Source organism: Lampetra planeri, chromosome 16 (assembly GCF_965212315.1).
Source record: "Lampetra planeri chromosome 16, kcLamPlan1.2.h2, whole genome shotgun sequence".
Classification (NCBI taxonomy): Eukaryota; Metazoa; Chordata; class Hyperoartia; order Petromyzontiformes; family Petromyzontidae; genus Lampetra; species Lampetra planeri.
The window spans coordinates 8882507-8903557 of record NC_136122.1 but is presented as its reverse complement, the minus strand read 5'-3'; the positions used below and the strand labels follow the sequence as shown (position 1 = coordinate 8903557).

Here is a 21051-nt window from a genome sequence, read left to right as displayed (position 1 = left end):
TCACGAAAGCTTCAAATCTAGAATGGATTGAATAAACTTGCTCCATTATCTCCACTGCCTTGCCAAAAGGTGAAATCGAACCAGCGACCTCTGATTTGCCAGCGCGATGACTTTTGCTCCACGGCGAGCATCACACTCGTTGGACAGCTCGTGCATGAATAGTTTCTTCTGCAATTACCCGTGCAGGTTAGACATTTTCATTTCTTCCGTGGATACAATTATTTTCTCGGGGTTGCCCCTTCGCAATTTGAACATAATGACAATGCAATTCCGATCATCAACTTTTACGCGACCTTTGCCCGCAGAGATTCTTTCACAGCACAGCAATGAAAAAGATCCGTATCCAAACAAATGCAGAATGTGAGCCCCAGTGTACTGTCAGTTTTGAAGTTTAAATACCACATTTTTTTCACGGTTTAAAGGCAGAGCCAGCAGACCAACAATATCCGACAGCCCCTCTTGGTTTCATTGAGCAGCTCGTGGTGTTTTCTTTTTTAATTGACTCGGGGGTTTCATCACAGGCTCCTTTGGCCAGCCGAGCTGACAACCGCCGTAAACAGTGGCTTGCGAATTCAACAACAAAGAAGCAACGATAATTGAACCTTATGGCGGTACCCTGGGGTACCATAGCATAATGTCCGTGATGCAGTCACGTTTAGTCTCTGTTGATGGTCGGCGATGCGGCAATCGACTCATCTCGACGAGCTGTACACGATGCACTATTCAAAGTTTAATTTCTCGATAATGGATTTTTTTATGCTAATGTTTGGCGTTTCGACATCACGGAGTGGCACTGATTTCGGATTGATTGGTACCCCAGTCGCAGAGTTAAGTAAGACCCCTGGAAAAAAATAGTGTCCCAGAAATAAAATATTTAATTGCCTCGGCCCATTTTGTATTATTTGGTACCCTGGGGTACCGCCATGAGGATCAGTTATCAACCGGCTGCACCGCAGCACCATTTGCAACGCACCAAAACAAAACTCAGTGTCGCCCGTCAGGGATTCAAACGCGTCCGATAGGATACGGAGCAATGAAAGCGGTTCGTATGCACGCGTTATGTGGATTATTACATTGCAGGGTCGTGCGATGTGGCAGTGGTTTTGGGGAGGCCTTCATCCAGCAGTGGATTGACCACGGCTGATGGTCACGACGATGATTATTGCCGTGTGCGTTTTTCTATTTTTGTTTGAAACGGGGAAACTGATAAGTAAATTACACAGTCGCAATATACACCCTAAACCGCATCACCACAAACCATGGCAGCTGATGCAGATACTCAATGCACAAATGGAATATAAAAAAACCTCTCTGATGTACTGCCCAGAAGGGACCATGGAACTCATCAATATTCAATGCCCCATGAACACATGTGAAGGAGGCATCAAAGTGGCACATTCGGCTACTTCTGAAGCAATTATATATGACTCGGCCACCTCGATGCAAAATCATAGTTGTCGTTCTACCACGACATCAGACATACGAAGAAGATCGTCGCAATTGTTCTGACTTTGTATGACACTTCATGATAATTTTGGGTTGAAGCTTTCGTGACTGCAGGAATCCATACTCTTTGGTTCTTTCGGTAAAAGTCACGTTGGTAGAAAAAATTATACAAGCAATCGTCGATTGCCGATTGCATGTGTGGCGATCGAAACGTCGTGATCTATTATTTTTCTACCTGCGTGACTTTACCGAAAGAACCAAGGAGTATGATAATTGGTTTTTACCCTTCTATCTGGCAACTTCATGATTATTAGGACCGTTATTTCAGCCTCGTGGCGGGACCCAGGGATCCTGAATAAACGGAAACAAAAATCGTGATTAATTTTAATTTATTTTTGGCGACTCAGTCCCACCGCGCGCACATAAACGCCGCGACCCACCTGGCGCGGATCATTCTGTTGTCATGTCGTGTCCAAGCGCAGCAGCGAGGACGCATGCGCAGAAGAGCTGAACAAGCGAATGTACTCCATGCTCGGGTATGGGCAGGATCACGTCTTACCCAAAACCTGCTCAAACTGCCTACACGACTTAAGTCCTTTAGTTGTCATCACGGTATGCATTATACAGTGAAACTGCTCTCTTATCTCCATGATTATTTGTGACTCACCAATGTCTGCAGCCAGGATCAATCGATGACAATCCTATTACCTGCAGATATTTAACAGATGAGATGCGTTGCACCGTTAATTCCTCCTGTTTGATAAAATACTTCTCTTGTCCGTATGCATCTGTGCAGCTAGTTTTTGTTTTGCGGTTAAGCCATAGTCCCCACATACCGCTCGTATCAATGCGGATAAGAGGAGCGGCGACCCACTGCTCTGTCGAGTAACATTGGTATAAACGCTTGTTACAATATTAACATCGCATTGAAAACGCGCTCTATTTTACGTACTGTTTACAAAGTGTGTTCACAAATCCACACTGAGAAACACGATGATTGACAGAGGGGTGTAAATTGTTTTTTCGATAGTGTATTTAAATAGAGGTACTGCAGGTAAGTAGTCTTCAGTTTTAAAGGCATAGCTTAACAAGACAACACGTGCCACCATCCTTCAAACCCATTGATGAAAAAGAGCAACGTTTTTGTTTACATTATAATATAATGTTTACGCGAGAGCCGGGGGCTTATGGGACCCTGGGGTCCCGCCATGAGGTTCATTTGGACAACAGAAGCGTGCTTGTCAAGCCTTATTTTAATGCGCCACGTTTGTCAGAGTTGTCAGTAGATGCAACGTGAACCTAAAGCAGTGATGTCTCCCCAAGTGAGACTTTTTAGATTATTTTGCTGGTGTCCATTTCCACGTGATAAGCCACTTTGTTGATTTATCATTTGTAGCCAGTTCGCTTCTGAAAATTAAGCTAATAGCTCAGTGAGATTTACTTGGTAGATAAAAAAATAGTTTAGTTTTATTTGTGTATGTTTAAGTGGTTTGTTTACCTTTCCTATGCTTTGCACTTGTATCGTTTGTTTGTATTGTTTGTTGATGGAACATTCTGACCTGCCCTTACTGGACATCTGTGAATAAAGGGATTTATAGCTCATCGGATTCCTCCAATATAAAAACATATTCTGATCCTGATTTTTTCATAAATACTGCAAACCATACCGTTATCCTTTGACCCAAAAGCTTGGGTGCATTTTTTTTTTATCACAAAGCATCCATGGAAATGTCATTTGGAGGTTAATCTTGGCAAAGTTTTTTTTTTAGATAAGCCTATCACCATGTTAGATTAGGATGGCTCAAGTAAACCATTATTATATCTGTAGATAATGCTTCTCAATGGCACAGATTAAACAATATGAATAGCTGGCTGCGGAAACTCTCCAATATCCTAATTGGAGAGTTCTAATACCCAACATACTGTAACTACCAAATGTATAGTGCAACCAGCTCAAACATCTGAAATAGAGCAAGAAAATACGTAAATTGTTCCTGAAAAAAATATCCACTGAAATTAAAATGTTTTTGCTGGCCCCTTTTTTGCTATAGAATTTCTAAATTGCAAAGATTAAACGTTATAGTTTTAGTCCACACCGGTTGCACGAATGCATGATTATTGTTGTTTATATCTAACAAACCGCATCCAGAGTGCCTAATACAGTCAGTTATTGCTTTAAGGAATTTACATAAATTTGTAAATTAGATTAACTTTGTTTGACTCCAAGGGTTGATGGTCTCTTGTAAACAACAGCGGTTTCTGTGCCTGTGTATTACATACACCGCAGATAATCAACTGCAGTTACATAATTCACACTTCAGAGAAAACATTATTTTATGTTAATTACTTTTGCTTAATTAAACGTCTTCAATTAAAATTAAATGCCTCATTGTTTAAAAATGTACACTCCTGAATATGTGTAAAAAAATGGCAACCAAGATTAGATTCCCTGAAAAGTTAAGATTTAATTATGATTTTAATAAATAGCTCCAAATTCTGTTTCTTAATTAGCAACCTTAAATTACCAAAACGTTGTTGCATCGGGTCTAATTGTGCATAAAATAGCTGTCCAGAGGGGTGTAATGATCTTATAAATGTTACATTACTGCCTCAATAACTGTTACCAGTGAATGAGTTACTTTTAACTGTGCCAATGGAATGAGAGAAGTTAAAGGTGCAGCCCTGCAATTGCTCACTTACGACACTGCTGGTGGGGCCTCCACTCGAGGCAGCTCTAGAGAATCCCTCTGGAGGGTTTCGTGGCCTACTCGTCCACGTTGTTCAGACGTACGTACATTTACTCTTTGGTTCTATCGGTGAAGTCACGTAGGTATATAAAATATACAAAAAAATCACGAAGTTTCGGGCGCAACACAAGCATCTGTCATCAGGTGGGACAACCACAGCAAGAAACCTACGTGACTTTACCGAAAGAACCAAAGAGTATGGATCCCTGCAGTCACGAAAACTTCAAATCTAGAATGTACGTACATATGTTACATTTCTGTCGCATCCTATGTAGCCAACTATGCTAATCGGAGGTGTGGTGAAACTGTGTACTCGGATGGTTAATATTGTGGGTTTACTCTCCAATACACCGATGTGCTGAACTAGTAACGAATTAGCATGTTTTGTCTACGTGTCAGGTGGTGGCAGTTTCAACGACATTTATATTTTACGTTATTTAACCTAAAAAAAACTTTACTATTGATAATGTTGGTCGCGAAAGCCTACGTGTAAAACTGAAGGGGTGTGAGTACCCACACTTGACCTCACCACATGTGACCGGCCGATCAACTAATCACGGTGTACCCACATTTACACCGATGCTTGAACAAAGGTGGAGGGCATTTAAGAAAATTTGCCCCCATTGTATTCAGCTGCCGCCACCGGCGGATCGAATTGAACTCGCGACCTGTGGGTCACGTAGAGTCGAGTGGTGTGCTCACCCTTACGCCACTGTGGTGGCAGCGTCGTCGAAAAATAATTATTATAACTACACGTACATTTTTCGATTTAGAGCTTTCGTGACTGCAGGGATTCATCTTCTTGGTTCTTTCGGTAAAGTCACGTAGAATGGAAATAATAAAATTTAAAAAATATATATATATAATAGAATCATTCTCACGACGTTTCGGCCACAACGCAAGCAGCCGTCCACAGGTGAAGAACAGAGTCTGACTCTGTCTTCTCGACAGACCTGTTCTTCACCTGAGGACGGCTGCTTGCGTTGTGGCCGAAACGTCGTGAGAATACTTTTATAATGTTTTATTTTATTATTTTATTATTTCCATTCTACGTGACTTTACCGAAAGAACCAAGAAGATGAATCCACGTACATTTACAAGATCTGACGCAGTTGAAGATCTGAAGCACAACAACGAGAGTGACGACCTCTGTTCTGAGCACGCAGGAACATGACAACACGCGTAACGCCAGACTTCCCTTGCTCTTGTTATTCTTGTAGCTGTTCATCTGACAATCTGAAACGTTGACACAGACCCTGGACAAAACAACATATCCTGCTAATTTATCAACCCCGACGCAGTGCTAACTCTGTGACTTGGTCCAACGGCTTATTTTTATTATCATGGGCAATTGTTGAGGAATATTAAACAGCGGTGCATTGATTAATTTCAGAAATTCTCTCACATGTTTCTCACGAAAGATTAGTGACACCGGGACCACCCTTGGTTTTGAGTGCCTTGTGTAAATTGGCTTCGTTCCATGCTCTAACGACAGGGGATCGGAAAAGGCTTGCCCAGAAATGGCTCGCCCAGAAATGGCTCGCCCAGAAATCCTTGCAAAGTGTTTTTTGTGGGATAACGTAAATTCCCATTTGACAACATTCCCAGACATACAACATATTTGAACCTCAAACGACCGAACCGGAGAATGATATTTACTTAGAGGCATTAACTTTACAATTTTCTACCAATAGGGTTTTCCCCCTTTTTTCTGGCAACAAAACTGACACCTTTTGCAGGGAATCATGTTAACATTAACCGCAAAAGGTGTCAGTTTTGTTGCCAGAAAAAAGGGGAAAAACCCTATTAGTATATTTTGGTACTGGCAAAGGAGGCCTCGTGATGAAGATGCTTACCCCGAATTCTCATTACTCTGATAGTGCGTTGTCTTTGAACTGTGCGCCTTTTGGCGTCATCTGGTCGAACACCAAATGAGACTAGGCTCTAAGAAAAGCGGTCTCTGGTGTGGACCAATCAGTTTCAAGGACAATGCAAACATTATAAGAGTATTGTTTTGTGTTTGCATTTGACTGCAAGTATTGTGGTTAATGTTAATATGATTCCTTGTAAAAGGTGTCAGTTTAGTTCCCAGAAAAAAGGGGAAAAACCATATTAGTATATTTTGGTACTGGCAAAGGAGGCCTCGTGATTTACAATTCTCTATCAAGCAGCCCTGTATATTTGCAACTTTAAATGGCTATGCATACCTTTGGATCTACGCTGGAGCTAACCGAGTTTAGCTTTGCAATGCTCTTCTGTTCATCTGTAAAGAGTGCGACTTCCAAACCGAAGCCACATTTCAGAACAAAAGCGAATATGCCACGGCAAAATTAAACGTTTGCTAATCCATAGCTGTGTCGCAGCCTGTGCCAAGAATAGGGAAGCTGCCATCTGGTCTCATCACAGATAAATTCATGACATCTTCTGAACTATGGCAATATTGGCGGAAGGACACTGTACATATGATGTATTGTCTTTAAAATCCATGCGCGTTTGTTGGTATGTGCGTTTGGGATGGTTCCCTGATTTCGCTGAAAGTGTTTCATGTCCCAGAGGCTTTTAACTGCTGGCCGCATATTGCCTGCCCAGACTGCTATCGTATTACACCCTCGCACTGTTGGAGACGTTGAATAGGCAGGTGCATTACTTAGTTTGAATTGTTCTGAAGGGTAGTCAATACTTTCTGGAAGATGGAGTCGAGTATAATTATCACGTAAAAAACAAGGCAGAGGTGTTATTTAGCAAACTGCCCTTGGTATTCAAGGGCATTTTAATTTAATGAAATCTGAGGTCTAAACAATATTATTGGTAGGCTTAAATAGCGGTAGACTTAAATAACAATGTAGTTTAGTGCTATATATTTTTGGTTATTTAATGCCTATGGAATAAAGTGCCAACATTAACTTTAGTGGAGTGTGCGTGTTGGTGTACTGTATATACATCGTATGCTGTGTAGTATAATGCCTGTATATCTATAAATTAAACGGACAAATTACGAATAATTGTTTTGTAAAATGTATTAAATGGGTGTCAACATTTTAAATAATGAATCAACTTGGTACAAATGAAAATCACGACGTTTCGGAGGCAACACAAGCTTCCGTCTTCAGGTGGAACCGTCACAGCACGATAGCTGTATCACTTGATACAGCTGTTCAAGTGATACAGCTATCATGCTGTGACTGTTCCACCTGAAGACGGAAGCTTGTGTTGCCTCCGAAACGTCGTGATTTTTATTTTATTTTTATTTTACTTTTATTAATTTAAATTTTTTACCTACGTGACTTTACCGAAAAAACCTAAGAGTATGAATCCTTGCAGTGACGAAAGCTTCAAATCTAGAATTGGTTCAAATGGGTAGAGCGGTGGAAGTGGTGAGTAAGGTTCGAGAGCAAACACAGAGCAAATTGTCCAAAGCTGCACTTAGGGAGAAGAAATATACAGACAGATGATGATTCGAGACTAAAGATTGACGACAAAAATACAAATAACCGGCTTAAACGACTCGGAAATGAATGCGAAAAGAAATCGGAGCACAGGTCAATGTTACAAATTCGCTCTGATGATAACCAAAGTCAATCCACATCTTGGCATGAATGAAAAAAAAACTAAAAATTAAGAGCGGTGGGTTTTGTGTGTGCACCCAGCCCCAGCAGCCACAGTCAATACATCGTGAATGGATGTTTGTGGCAGAAAAGGAAACCAACTGTCAATTGTGTCTAACTGTGCCTAATTGTGCCTGACCCGCTACTGATTATCATTAAACAACCAAGAGCAAAGTGCCTGTGGTGAGCTGGGGCATGCGCACCGCACAAATAGCGCTCCGACTTTTTTTTTCTCCCCGTGGCTGCTGAAGTATAACGTGCTACTACTATGCGCACAGTGAATGTTTATTGCCTGCGTTTGTAGCCAGTGCTGTAGGTGTGGAATGGGAATAGGATTGACTGTAAGAAATCTGAAGCACATCTGGTCTGCGCGCTCAGTTGCAAACGCCCACACAAACGTCGTGAGGATTATTTTATTATTATTATATTTTTATTATTTTATTACTTCCCTTCTACGTGACTTTACCGAAAGAACCAAGAAGATGAATCCCTGCAGTCACGAAAGCTTTAAATCGAAATAGGGCTCACATTCTTTTGAGAACGACACCCGACCACGGTGTTGTCTGTCACTGCATGGCAGCGACTGTCGGTTTATCACATCTGCTGCCGTTTTATTTTGATGTTGCCCCAAAAACAATAGCACCACAATGCACTTATTCAGGTATTGTTGATGCGCTTTTTCGGCGTGTGCATTTTCGTGTTGTTTTGAAGTTCTACAGCCCGAACTTTGGTTGTTTTGATAGGTTCTCGTCATTTATAAACTTGACCAGAAACTTTACTTCAATTTTGAAACACGACAATTTCCGCGGCCCATGGTCAGCATCCTCTCACTCCTGCCGAGGGCTTCTTGGCTCTCACGCCTCGCCTGTCGCCCCCACTGATGCCCTCTTCTTCACCCCATGTGTGCAGATGCGACTGACTCTATTGTATGTAGGGTGTGTAGCCATATATGCCTACCGATACTACTGACTATTGTATGTAGGGTGTAGCAAGGCCGTAAGTATAATATATATTGGGGGGGGGACACATCCCCCCCCCCCCAATATTCAAATATGCTCAAAATGTCCCCCCCAATATATTGCTAAAACAATAAAAAAAAATTGCTACGCTATGTTCATAAAAACAACACTTTGTTAAACCTTGTCCACAATATCTGGACTTGTCTTCATATAACAATGCATAGATTTCTGTTTATATGATTGTGGTTATGGTTGTACTTTAGTTATCCCTAATCTCTGCCATTACAAACAATGAAACAAGAAATGGTAAAAAAGAAAAAAACAGAGCAATGTAATATTAAACATTATTGTAAAAAGAAAAATGAAATGTCCATCCCATGTGTTAGTGAATGTTTTTATATTTTAGGCAGGAAATTCGTTTTAAAAATTTTTTTTCTGAGGGGGGGGGACCCCAGACCCCCTGGAAAATTTAGTCCCCCCCAATATTGACTCCCTGGCTACAGCCTTGGGGTGTAGTCATATATGCCTACAGATACTACTGACACTATTGTATGTATGGTGTGTAGGTGTATATGCCTACAAAATAAATTTCCTTTTGGGGGGGGGGGGGTCGACCATTGTTGTAAACCTGTTGGATAATGCCGGGCTTCCATAATAGGTGGTTGTGTGGGACACAAGCACTCTCAAGCACATGCAAGCCTACAGAGGGCATTGTGAGATGAGCATAATTAATCAATATCCACTGTGAATGTGTGTTTTTTTTAAATTTCCCATTAGTTGGGTGAATTTGGTTCTGGTTACAGAGATATTGTTTAATTGGCAAAGACCATGGTGGCATCAAACAAGATGCGTTGAATGTGATGTTTTTGTGAATTTTAGAGAATGGCACAAATAATGATTTCCCAGATAATGTATTTTTTTTATCGCTGGCATTCTTATCACAATAACTATTGTAATAATGCAGTATGAAGCTCGCTTGTGTTTACAACATGGTATACAATGCACAACATGGTTTAGAAGACTGATGACGAAATCCGGTGGGTAGATTGGGTGAGTGGAAAAGAGAACCAAGATAATTAATTTAAATTAAATTAAGTAAAGGTTATAAAAAAGGGGGTAAAGGTGCAGCCCTGCAATTTCTTGCTCATGCCACTGCTAGAAAAATAGACACCACCAGGCGGAGCTCTGCAGAACCCTTTTAGGGTGCATTTTGGCCGAATCTTAAATGCTCGCCAGAATCCTGGGACGGGGGGTCGGGGGGGGTACCCACACTTTACCTCACCACACGTCACCTACCGATTGACTGTAGGGCACCCATTTCATCCGCTGTTAGATAGATGTGAGGGAGGGGGAATCTAAGAGACTTGTCCATTGTATCAACTGTGCATCGTGTCAACCGCCTCTGTATTGCCAACCATTGTGGTAACCATAACACTAAGGCAGCACCGAAATATAAAAAAAACTAATTTTTTATAGGGCATCGTTCCTTCTAAAGATACGTTAACTACCTCGCCTGGTATGCAGGAGGTCGTGGGTTCGATCCAGACCCTGACGCCTGTATATTTTGAGTTTGCATGTTCTCCCCGTGGTCGCGTGGATTTTCCTCCGGATCCTCCGGTTTTTCCCTCCACATTTAGACACATTCGATTCGAGCATTTTGCTGCGATAAATTTCCACGTGATAAGCCACTTCGTTGAGCTATCAATCGTGGCCAAGTCACGTCTGAAAACAAAGCTATATAGCTCATTGGGCCTTACCTGTTAAAAATAAAAATAGTAGTAGTACAAAGTGCAATTATGGTTGCGGTATCATCGTTATTGGAATATGTTGCGGGCAACACTGTTTGCAGTGCACGCATCAAATGTCGTCTCAACCTCATCTTGTTGTTTCGCCCCCCTCCCCTCCAGACCCCATAGACAACGACGGGGACCTCGCGTTTGGGAGTATGTCCTACGACGACCTTCCGCCACCTCCGTCGCCCCTCACGGAACCGTGGCCCAACTTTCCCACCATGCAGTGCTACCCACTGCCGCCCGAGACGGTGGCACGGGAGCCGCCGCTGAGCAAATCCCGCTCGGCGGGCGTGCAAGTGCCTTCCTTCTGCAGCTCCTACGACTCTTACAGCCAGGAGAGCGACGGTGAGGCCGCAACTCACGAACAAAAGACAAAGATCTCTTTGATATTCTTAGGTTTTTTCGGTAAAGTCACGTAGGTAAAACATAAAAATTAATAAAAAAATGAATAAAATAAAAATCACGACGTTTCGGAGGCAACACAAGTCTCCGTCATCAGGTGGGACCGTCACAGCCAGATTAGCTGCATCAAGTGAGGCAATGATTCAAGATGTAATCCTCCCCCCTCAACTTGCTTTTAAGGGATTACATCTTGAATCATTGCCTCACTTGATGCAGCTAATCTGGCTGTGACGGTCCCACCTGATGACGGAGACTTGTGTTGCCTCCGAAACGTCGTGATTTTTATTTTATTTAATTTTTTATTAATTTTGATGTTTTACCTACGTGACTTTACCGAAAAAACCTAAGAATATGAATCCTTGCAGTCACGAAAGCTTCAAATCTAGAATCTCTTTGATATCTGTCTGCTTATATGTCTGTCTATATGTTTCTGGTTCTGTGTTTTATCTCCCTCTCAAATTTTAGCATTCTCAGGAAGAACGTAATCAACCAGATAGGGTGTTGACTGTTATGTTATCCGACTCTCTGTTGTATTACATTACATTTCTAAGTATACTAGATTTGTGTTTCTATTTAATTTATACCTGATGATGATTGCTTGTGTTGCAATCGAAACGTCGTATGCTAGTATTTAATTTATTATTTTATCTTTATACGTGACTTTACCGAAAGAACCAAAGAATAATTCCTGCAGTCACGAAAGCTCCAAATTAAGTTTGACAAAAATCTCGCCCGTGTCGTACTTCTTAATCGTGATTTGCTGCTGATTCGGGCGCCCATTGCGCCAGGGCATCTCGGAGCGCTTCACACTCGATAAGCGACTCATATCTCTCATCTTACACATTTAAAGGGCAATGCCCCTGCCCCCACCTTACATGAGAGACTGCCTGACAAGACCAGGTGTTGTAAGTTTGGGCTGTGTGGTGGCCAGGATTTATTTATCGACGCAGCAATAGATGATTGAATCTATCTGTAAAAAGGTTTGACTGTGTTACGATATCGTCCTCGTATCCGTGGGTTACCCCCGGGTGATCCAGTTTATCTTCCCTATGAATACACTCATTTAATGGAATTGGCTAAGCATCCCAATGTAGCATAACCCACTCCTGAAGTGGTATCCTCATAGATGGCGATGAGTTCCTGTATAAAGAAAATGATAAATACCATATTTCCAGATTACATGATGCCCTTTCACCCCTGTGTTGTAAATCAGAAGTTTGGGGTGGTTCTAATAATCCGATCGAGGTGCATGTGTGTTTGAGAGAGAGACTATAGTTTTGTGTAACTTTATTGACACTGGCCACACTTTTTGAGGCGCATTTTACTTTACAGAGAGCTTTATAATCCAGAAAATACGGTATTACCTTTGCGTAAAGTCATAAAGGGTGGCAAAGGTTTAGCTTCGTGCAATATCCATATATTCACTGCAATCCAAATGAAATATTGGCACTTATAATCCAAATTTTAAGAGGTGTTACTTTTGCATTCGAAAAGGGTGACAGTGATTTTGCTTAGCGCAGTGCCCCTGATTCACTTGCGCTCTTCATGACACATTGGCACCTAATAATCCAGATAATAAGGTGTTACTTTTATAATTGTAAAATGTGGGATTTTTTTTGCTGAGTGCAGTGCCCATGTTATGCACCGTTATCCTTTGTGGCACATTACCGCGTGGCTACGCAAGGGTGCAATTTGGGAAACTGAGAGACAGGTGGCATTTGAGTGTTTTACATTTCATGATTAAATGCACATTCCAAAGCCAGCAGCCACAGGTGTGTCGATTTAGCGTGCCTTGCCGGTGGCAAACGTTCCTAAATTGAATTTCATATCCTGTTCAATTTCAGAGAGCTGGTGCGGAAATCCCTGCACAGCAAGTGTGCAGCTCCCCGTATGTTGTTTTCAAATCCTCGGGAAACAGTCCTTGGCTCAGAGTATAAAATAACATTCAATCATTTCAGGCATATTTGTGTGCAAAGTCATAAAACCAAAATTTAAATTGTAGCGTGTAGTGTTTTTGTTTTGTATATATATAAATGTTTTTACCGAGGCAATGTGGAGGGCCCGTTACATCACGTTGTGAATCACGTACACACGCCGTCAACAGAAGCCAAACCGAGTGTGAAGAGCAGGGGATAGAAAGATGGGTGAACGAGCTCGCTGCCCCAATGTTAGATTTGTATTTTTTTGTTATTAAATACATAAATTGTATGAAAATATTTTTGTACACATCTTATGAGAGAAGGCTTTTGCAGAAGTTGACATTCTGTGTCGTGTGTTCAGCTAGAATGCTGCTTGATGTAACCCAAGTGGAGGCATTACTTCACCCCGTGAACTTCTTCCACTCTAAGCCCCTTGGCCTTTAGGCCTGTTGGGGCATGACCGTTTGCATTACTGATATCCCCTGACAGTCATCTGTCCACTTCTCTCCCTGCCCGTCGCCATGTCAATCGACTGAGACGGCTTCAGCCCCATCTAACGTCTGATGCTTGGCATCCTCTCAGATCGGGGTCTTCCTCCTCCTCCTCCTCCCCCCCCTTTTGAGTTTATTCAAAATAACCATGGGCACTGCACACCAGTAACTAACTGATCCTGTCATTCACCGCACGGTTGGTTACGTACGGCGCGAAAGACATTCAACATATATACACACGTAAATTTAAATCTGATCATTTTACTTTTAATTTAAACAAATGTGTATATATATTGATCGTTGATGGGTTTGTTTGAGAATCAATGTCAACTAATGATAAACTACTGCTCTTACGAATCATCATCATCATCCATGGCCAATCCACTACTGTGGATGAAGGCAGTCTCAAAGCCACCACAACCACCACCATCTCTCGCAATCCTCTGGCGGTGCAACAACGAACTGAGCGCTTGCACACGCGAGCTGAGGTCATGACCCCATGTCGTCGTCGGTGAACGACCTCTCTGGCTGCTGCTCCGTCATCGCTGTTGTCCATCGGCCACCATTCCTTCTGGAGACGTTTCCTGCCTGAGCCCCCCCCCCCACTTATTGCATCACCCGACGCTAGCAGCAGCCTCAATGAATCACAGAGCTCAATTATCATATACTGGGCCGAGTGCTTCATTTATTAGCGCGGATTTTAAATTATTTATTCAGAACTAATGCAGTGCTCTGTGGCACCACAATGATGCATGTATATGCTGTATGAATGATGCGTATAAGTGTGCAATATGGTAATGTAGGTGGATTGTGCGTTAATTCTCCACATCCTTCAACTGAGATATTAATTAATCAGAAAGTATTCTATGAGAGGACAGGATTTAATATATTACTTTTGTGTGTTAATTTTTTTTTATGCAGGGGTTTAACCGAGGGAAATTTAACAGTGTGGTACGTCACGTTGATCAGCGGTGAAGTTGTCGTGTGGAAGTTAGCACAGCGCACTTTAAAACCCGTCCACCCGAGTTTTATTTCCAACAAGCGATATCGGGAAATATGGTTAAACAGCTACCATAGCGGAAAATAATAATAATACTTACATTTTATATTGAGTCATTCATGCCAACAGCATCCCACAAACGCTCTACGTTAATTTTATATAAGGACCAAATCCCATATACGCAGTTGGCTATGCACGGCGCGAAAGAAGCCCAACACACACACACGTACACACCAAGCAAATCTAAACCCTACTACCAAGCAACATCTAAAATGAATAAACAAATTAATTAATCAAATGGTATGGGGAAGCATTCGAAAAAGATTGTCCAATTTTATTCGTAATTGTTATTAATGGTAATCAATACTCAGGGCACACTCTGTGTCCTACTGTATGGGGTTTTCCTTGACCTAGGACTCGTGGAAAGAAATATCGTGACGGAGTTTCTGTCTCCCATGGCAATGAGTCACCTCCGTTGGTAATGAGTGCATTGCACTTTAATTGCGCTCATTAGTGCGTCTGCACAGGGGCAGCGACGCGTGATCCCCGTCCTCGTCACCGCAGCTTGAACCGGGGTGCGGTTAAACGAACGTGTCCATCATAGTGCTACAACGGTGCTCATATCACAACAAAATGAATTCATCTTCTTGGTTCTTTCGGTAAAGTCACGTGGAATGGAAATAATAAAATAATAAAAATAAAACATAATCAAATAATTCTCACGACGTTTCGGCCACAACGCAAGAAGCCGTCCTCAGGTGTCAACTAATGCTGCTTGCGTTGGTGGCCGAAACGTCGTGAGAATTATTTTATTATGTTTTATTTTTATTATTTTATTATTTCCATTCTACGTGACTTTACCGAAAGAACCAAGAAGATGAATCCCTGCAGTCACGAAAGCTTTAAATCGAAAAATGAATTCATTCGAGGCGCTGTTATATGGCTGGTAACACATTGGCGCAAACACCTCCATTCCATTGCAGCTTGGAACAAACGTGCATGGCCCCAGTGGATAATGCTTCATAGTTTTTTCTTGGGATTTTCATGGGTTGAGCATGTTAATCAGCGGCAAAGGGGCATTAATTAGCACACCGCGAAATAAACCCTCTGACCAGAGTTTGATGTCCGATCGTGTCCTGGCATCACTCGGGTGATATCTGTAGTGGTCCCTCCGCTCGCCCGGCTCCCACGACCCCCACCCCCCGACATCCAGCAATCCACACGAACCATTACGGTGAAGTATGGTCATGCAAACCCCACTCGATCTACACGGCATGAGGAAGCCTTTCTTCAGCAGATTATTGATTAAAAAAAAATCTTACTATTGCCAACTTAGCCTATGCTATTTGACCAATGCCTGATCAGGATACCTATTTTGAAATACTTGTCGTACTTTCAAAAATATGTTTTTTTATTATTATTAGATATGAAAACAAATCTACAGTATTTTCACTCAGCTATGTCCTTACACAGTTTTGCATTTTACCTTGAATTTTCCTTTGTCTTTTTTGTTTAAAAAAAAAGTAATCGCTTTCCTGAATATGTAGTTTATTAAAATGCAGCCTTCATTGGTGAATTTGGACGACGTCGGCTGAGGAGATGGAGCAAAGTTAATGAGTAAATGTGCCAGGTGCTACATCGCCGGGTTGTGAGAGGTGCCGATGGCTTGGGGAGATCCTCATCCAGCAGGAGTGGCTGACGACAACGATACGTTTCCACCCACGTTAAACATTTATATTCAAAACTTGCAACGAATACATGTACGGCCCCATTAAAAAATATATATATTTTCCTCATAGACAAATTCACAGTTTTACATTTGATCAACCTTGTTCATTTTAAGAACACTTGATACGTATTATTATGAAGCATTTCTCTGACATATTTCCTGACAAAATTCGGAAGCATTAAACACATATCCAACGTTTCCTCAATTTCCTTTCCATTAATGCCGGGTGACTTTGACGCGTATTAAATTATGCATTATGGAAACGCGCCTCGTGATGACATTGACGGGAAACTGCCGAAAAATATCCAGCCAGGAGCAGTCACCCCGGCATGTTGTTCATCTTGCATGTAGAATTTCGATTGCAACGATGACAAAACATGTGGTCTCTCAGGTAATGTTGTTCAAATGTTTCAAGCTATTTTTTTTCATCTATTCAATTTGGTGAGCGTACAGCTGTAATTGCATGCAATGTATATGATTTTTTTACAGCATGTCCTGACAGATGGGGGATAATATTTTTGTCATGGTTATCACGCCAAAATGATCAAATATGCCAGGTGCTTCATGGCAATGGTCCATATCAACAGGGGCCAATGGCAAACAGCTGTGGGGCATCCCCACTGCTCGCCCGCTGATGCTAATGAGCCCGGAAACCCACACTGAGATTCTCATGAGCCCCTTCTGCTTATGGCCTAGCTGTCCAACAGCCAACATAGCCCATCAACAATGAGTCGGAACACTGTTGGCGTATCTAGGGTACAGCTTCCACGTCCTGCTTCACGGTACGCGACATATTTCTGCCACAGAAACCTTCGGGGCGATTGATGATCCAGCACTTAACGATTCACTCCAATCTTTCCCTCAACAGCAGTCGGTCGCCTCCTCAGAATTCTTTCATCGCTACTGCCATGATTATCGTGCAGATACACTTTACTCGTTGATTCCTCCTACTGCCGTGTTGAGGACTCGGTCAATCAGATTGGCCGTTTCGTCTCATCCACATTGTGTTCAACCACCACCACAACCCACCACCACCACCCACCACCACTCCGCGCCTTTGGAATCCCTTAACATTATCTCTTTTCCCCAAGTTGTCACAAACCTTGCTCAATTCAAGAAACGTATTAACCCTCGTATTAAATCGTGAATGTTTCCGGCCGCTTGCGGCGTCGGCCATTTTATTCCCCTGCACTCGACAAACCTATTAAATATTGTACAATGAGGAGATATCGATGAAGTACAATTGGTATTTGTTTCACGACTATAATTGCGGGGATATCGCAAGGCACTGTTATTCACAGTCGAGTATAGTCCGCCAGTAGGGGGTTATGTTGCTTAGTGTTGCATAAGAGGTTTTAGTCGGTTAGATCGCGTAAATATAAATGTGTCGTTATTTACGCGATTTAACCCCCCAAAAACGTCTATTATGGATAATACCGGTCGAGAAAGCCTACGTGTCAAGTTGCTTCGTGCTGTCACGCAATCGAGCAACTTGTTAGTCATTTGAAAAATTGTGCAAATATGGACAGTGCCACCAGGCACACGTGGCCTCCTCTCTTCTAGTTTTAGTTGTAATCGCGTCACTGGATATTTAACGTCCACTGCTACGCATATGGCGTGTGTTCACGGTTAATATATCCGCAGCATTAATCTGCAACGAGCAGCAAATGCGCTACCCCCCCCTCCCCTTCCACATCGTGTCCCCGTTGCCTTTGAGCCCTTAGAAGGGGATGAAGCCCCTCGGCTGAGCCAAAGGCGTGGCGACGGAGCTGCGTAATTGCTGTGATTGAGGGCAAAGGGTGACCTTAATCTGGGCCTGGCAGTTACCATAACTAGAATAATGTGCTAATAATGCTTAATAACGCTGAGAGGCTGTGGAAGTGTAATAGCTTGTTATGAATGTAATTAGGCATGTTTAAATGTTAAACACTTCATACATACTAAATTCTGCTCCGTTTAACCATTTCACTTTAGCCAATTTTTTTTTACTTTTGATAATATGGGTTTCACAATAAAAAGGCGTAGTTGTCGAAATAGATATGTGTATATGAATCAAATGGGAATATCTGCAGCTCGAGACCAAAAAGAGTGCAAAAAAGCAATTTGTTGGAAGGAATTTTCATCCTTGCTATCCTGGGAATCGGAGGTGATGGCATCTCTATAAATGATTCATTATAGGAGAGAAGATGAGTGAGCTTTTGGAACGGCACAAAGCAATTGGGGTCCCACATCGATATTGTCCTCATAAGACTCTCATTTATGTCATTTGATTAAAAAAAACACACTCCATGGCACAACGCCAGTCAATTAGAGATGGGACAGCTTGTTTATGATGAATGGCTCATAGTGCACGTGTGCGCCCGTTAACAGCTAGGACGTTAAGTTCCCAGAGCAATTGCCTTTTTAAACATACACGCAATTGAACGTGTTTTTTTTCTGTCCGTGGCGAGAAATAATTTCACCACTGATCAATGATGCGTGGGAGGTTCTGATTCTTTTGTATGACAGCTGCTAAAATAAGTATATGGTCCGCATCTGTTTGAGTGCCAATATGTCTTGAAAATTTGCACTTATAATCCGATGCCTCCTAAGCAACTGAGGTCTGTACTTATAATTGTTTAAACAGGAGAAAATTTGCTGTGTTTTTTGCATTAAGTGTTCCCTAGTTTTATGTTTGAACTCAATTATTTAAGTGATTAACAACACTCTAAAACCACAACAATCCAATATTTTGGTCAACATGTTTATTATTATTATTTCCCAGCTTAATATTATTATATTTGAGTGCAGACAAAAAGAAATGCAATATTAAAGTGCTCTAATCTCTAAGTCAGCTCTGTGGATATACAAAAGTGAACTCAGCAAGCATTACTTCTCGGCTGCACATTCTCGTCATGCGTGTTTAATTTTTATATTTAAGTTTGTTCAGCCCGATTCTAACAAAGCTTTCTCCGTTTATTATCCAAACCCTCTGAGGCCTTGCCAGTCAATTAACATGCGTTAAGCAAATTAAACCCATTGAATTGGCAAGGTGTTTTTCATTCATCTGTGCATCATCGTGTATTGCTATTATTGCCGAAGGAATACATTACGAGGTCTCAGTTATGACACACAAAGTACTCGCCACAATTTTTCGATTTGAAGCTTTCGTGACTGCAGGGATTCATCTTCTTGGTTCTTTCGGTAAAGTCACGTAGAAGGAAAATAATAAAATAATAAAAATAAAACAATAAAATAATTCTCACGACTTTACGGCCACAACGCAAGCAGCCGTCCCCAGGTGGAGAACAGGTTTGTCAAGTAGACAGAGTCTGAATGGCACGCTCCAAGCCTGACTCTACCGAAAGAGCCAAGAAGATACTCGCCACAAATGAACCACAATACCTCGCTGATCTCGTCAGTGAGCATAAACCATCACGCAAACTCTGATCATCCTCACAGCTAGGCCTCGGCAAGGTAGGATAATTGTACCCTTTTTACCGGGTAAAAGTGTCGACATGCCAAGGGGTAAGGGTAAAGGGGAGGGTAAAAGGTAGGCTCGTTGCTTTTTACCTTTTACCTTACCTGCTAAAGGGTAAAAGGTAGGGTAGAGTGATTGTATTGTGGTAAGGTAAAAGGTAACGTAAAGGTAGGCTCGTTGTTTTTACACTTTTACCTTACATTGCCGAGGCCTACTCACAGGAGCGGCGGCTTTTGGCTAACCATTGAAAAAAGACGATCACTGCATCGCGCGCTTCCGATATTACGAAGCCACTGGAGCTGGGAACTTCTAAATCTAGATGGGAAATTTATTTCTTTACAAGTTATTTTTGCGTTTAGCTGGTTGTCCTCCCCCCCCCCGCACTTCCGATTAACACGGTTGGCTACGTACGGTGCGAAATAAGTTCAACATACATACATGTTTCAATGCTGTCACTGGTGGTGACAAGAAGGAGCTGCCTCAGTGGGAGTTAACATCTTGACTTTTGGAGGGGGAATAAGGAAGACGAGAAGGGAAACATTGCCTTATTTCCATAGCATCTCTGGTTGATAGACCAAGGCTGAATCACACGCATATATATCGCCAGAATATGATTAGGCTATACATGTAAATGTGCTCTTTGAACAGATTGTGTCCAGCACTTCAAACTGAATTTAATTTAAGAAAGAAGAATGACTATACGCTAATTAGAAATGGGCTACAGCCAAAACGATCTTGTGAAGGAAGGTGGGCGTGAGTGGGACATGACTCAAGAGGGCCACCGTTGTAGGCAGAACAAAGATGATTCTCCCAGGGAGAATGGAAATATAGGTGTGGAAAGAGGGGAGGTGAAAGGAAATGGATCAGTTGGTGGGACAATGTGAGCAGTTGAATGAGCGTGAGTTAGTCAGTGGGTGGAGGTCAAAGGTTGTACGAGACTGCCGTTGAAAGATCCTGAAGATCACGACAGATTTAAAGCGTTTGTCGTAGACGTCAACCCGAAGTTATGAGGATGACACTCGGTAGAGACGTATATAGATGGATAGATACGATTGAATTAACAAGTGTGCTCTGGAATCACATTTGGAGAAAACATTATTTTGGTGAATGCACATATATGCTTAAAGTGTAATGTTCCAGAGCATGCATATGATACCAAGTGCACTCCTATTCGCTGTCTTCTTTATGCAATGTCCTGGTACATGTGAATAAGGATCAAACTCACATCATTCAGTAATTATTTCTGTTACAAAGAAAAGGAAAGTCTATTCATCGTCATTAACAACGTTCAAGCTATGATCATGAGCGATGGTTGTCAGAAGTCCCTGGTATGAACCCTCTTCACTATTCCGTCCTGAAGCAGCTCATGTTCACCGTTTTCTCACGGCAGAAACATTTGTAGCTTAGGAACAGGACCCGTACTGCAACGTGCCAATTGGGGTGTGGTGGTGGTGTTCTGAGATGAGGTTTGCGGAGCCCCAATGTGGTTTCAGGAAAGGG

At 42.0% G+C, this 21051-nt stretch overlaps 1 protein-coding gene across 2 annotated transcripts in view; it reads left to right on the top strand.

The window, feature by feature from the left end:
• Positions 1–21051, top strand: part of ANO4 (anoctamin 4) — a 167258-nt gene that overhangs the window by 23863 nt on the left and 122344 nt on the right. For both annotated transcript variants that reach the window (XM_078601491.1, XM_078601492.1), the window contains exon 2: positions 10665–10895. In XM_078601491.1, the coding sequence (XP_078457617.1) occupies positions 10665–10895 (231 nt within the window). The remainder of the gene's footprint in view (positions 1–10664; positions 10896–21051) is intronic.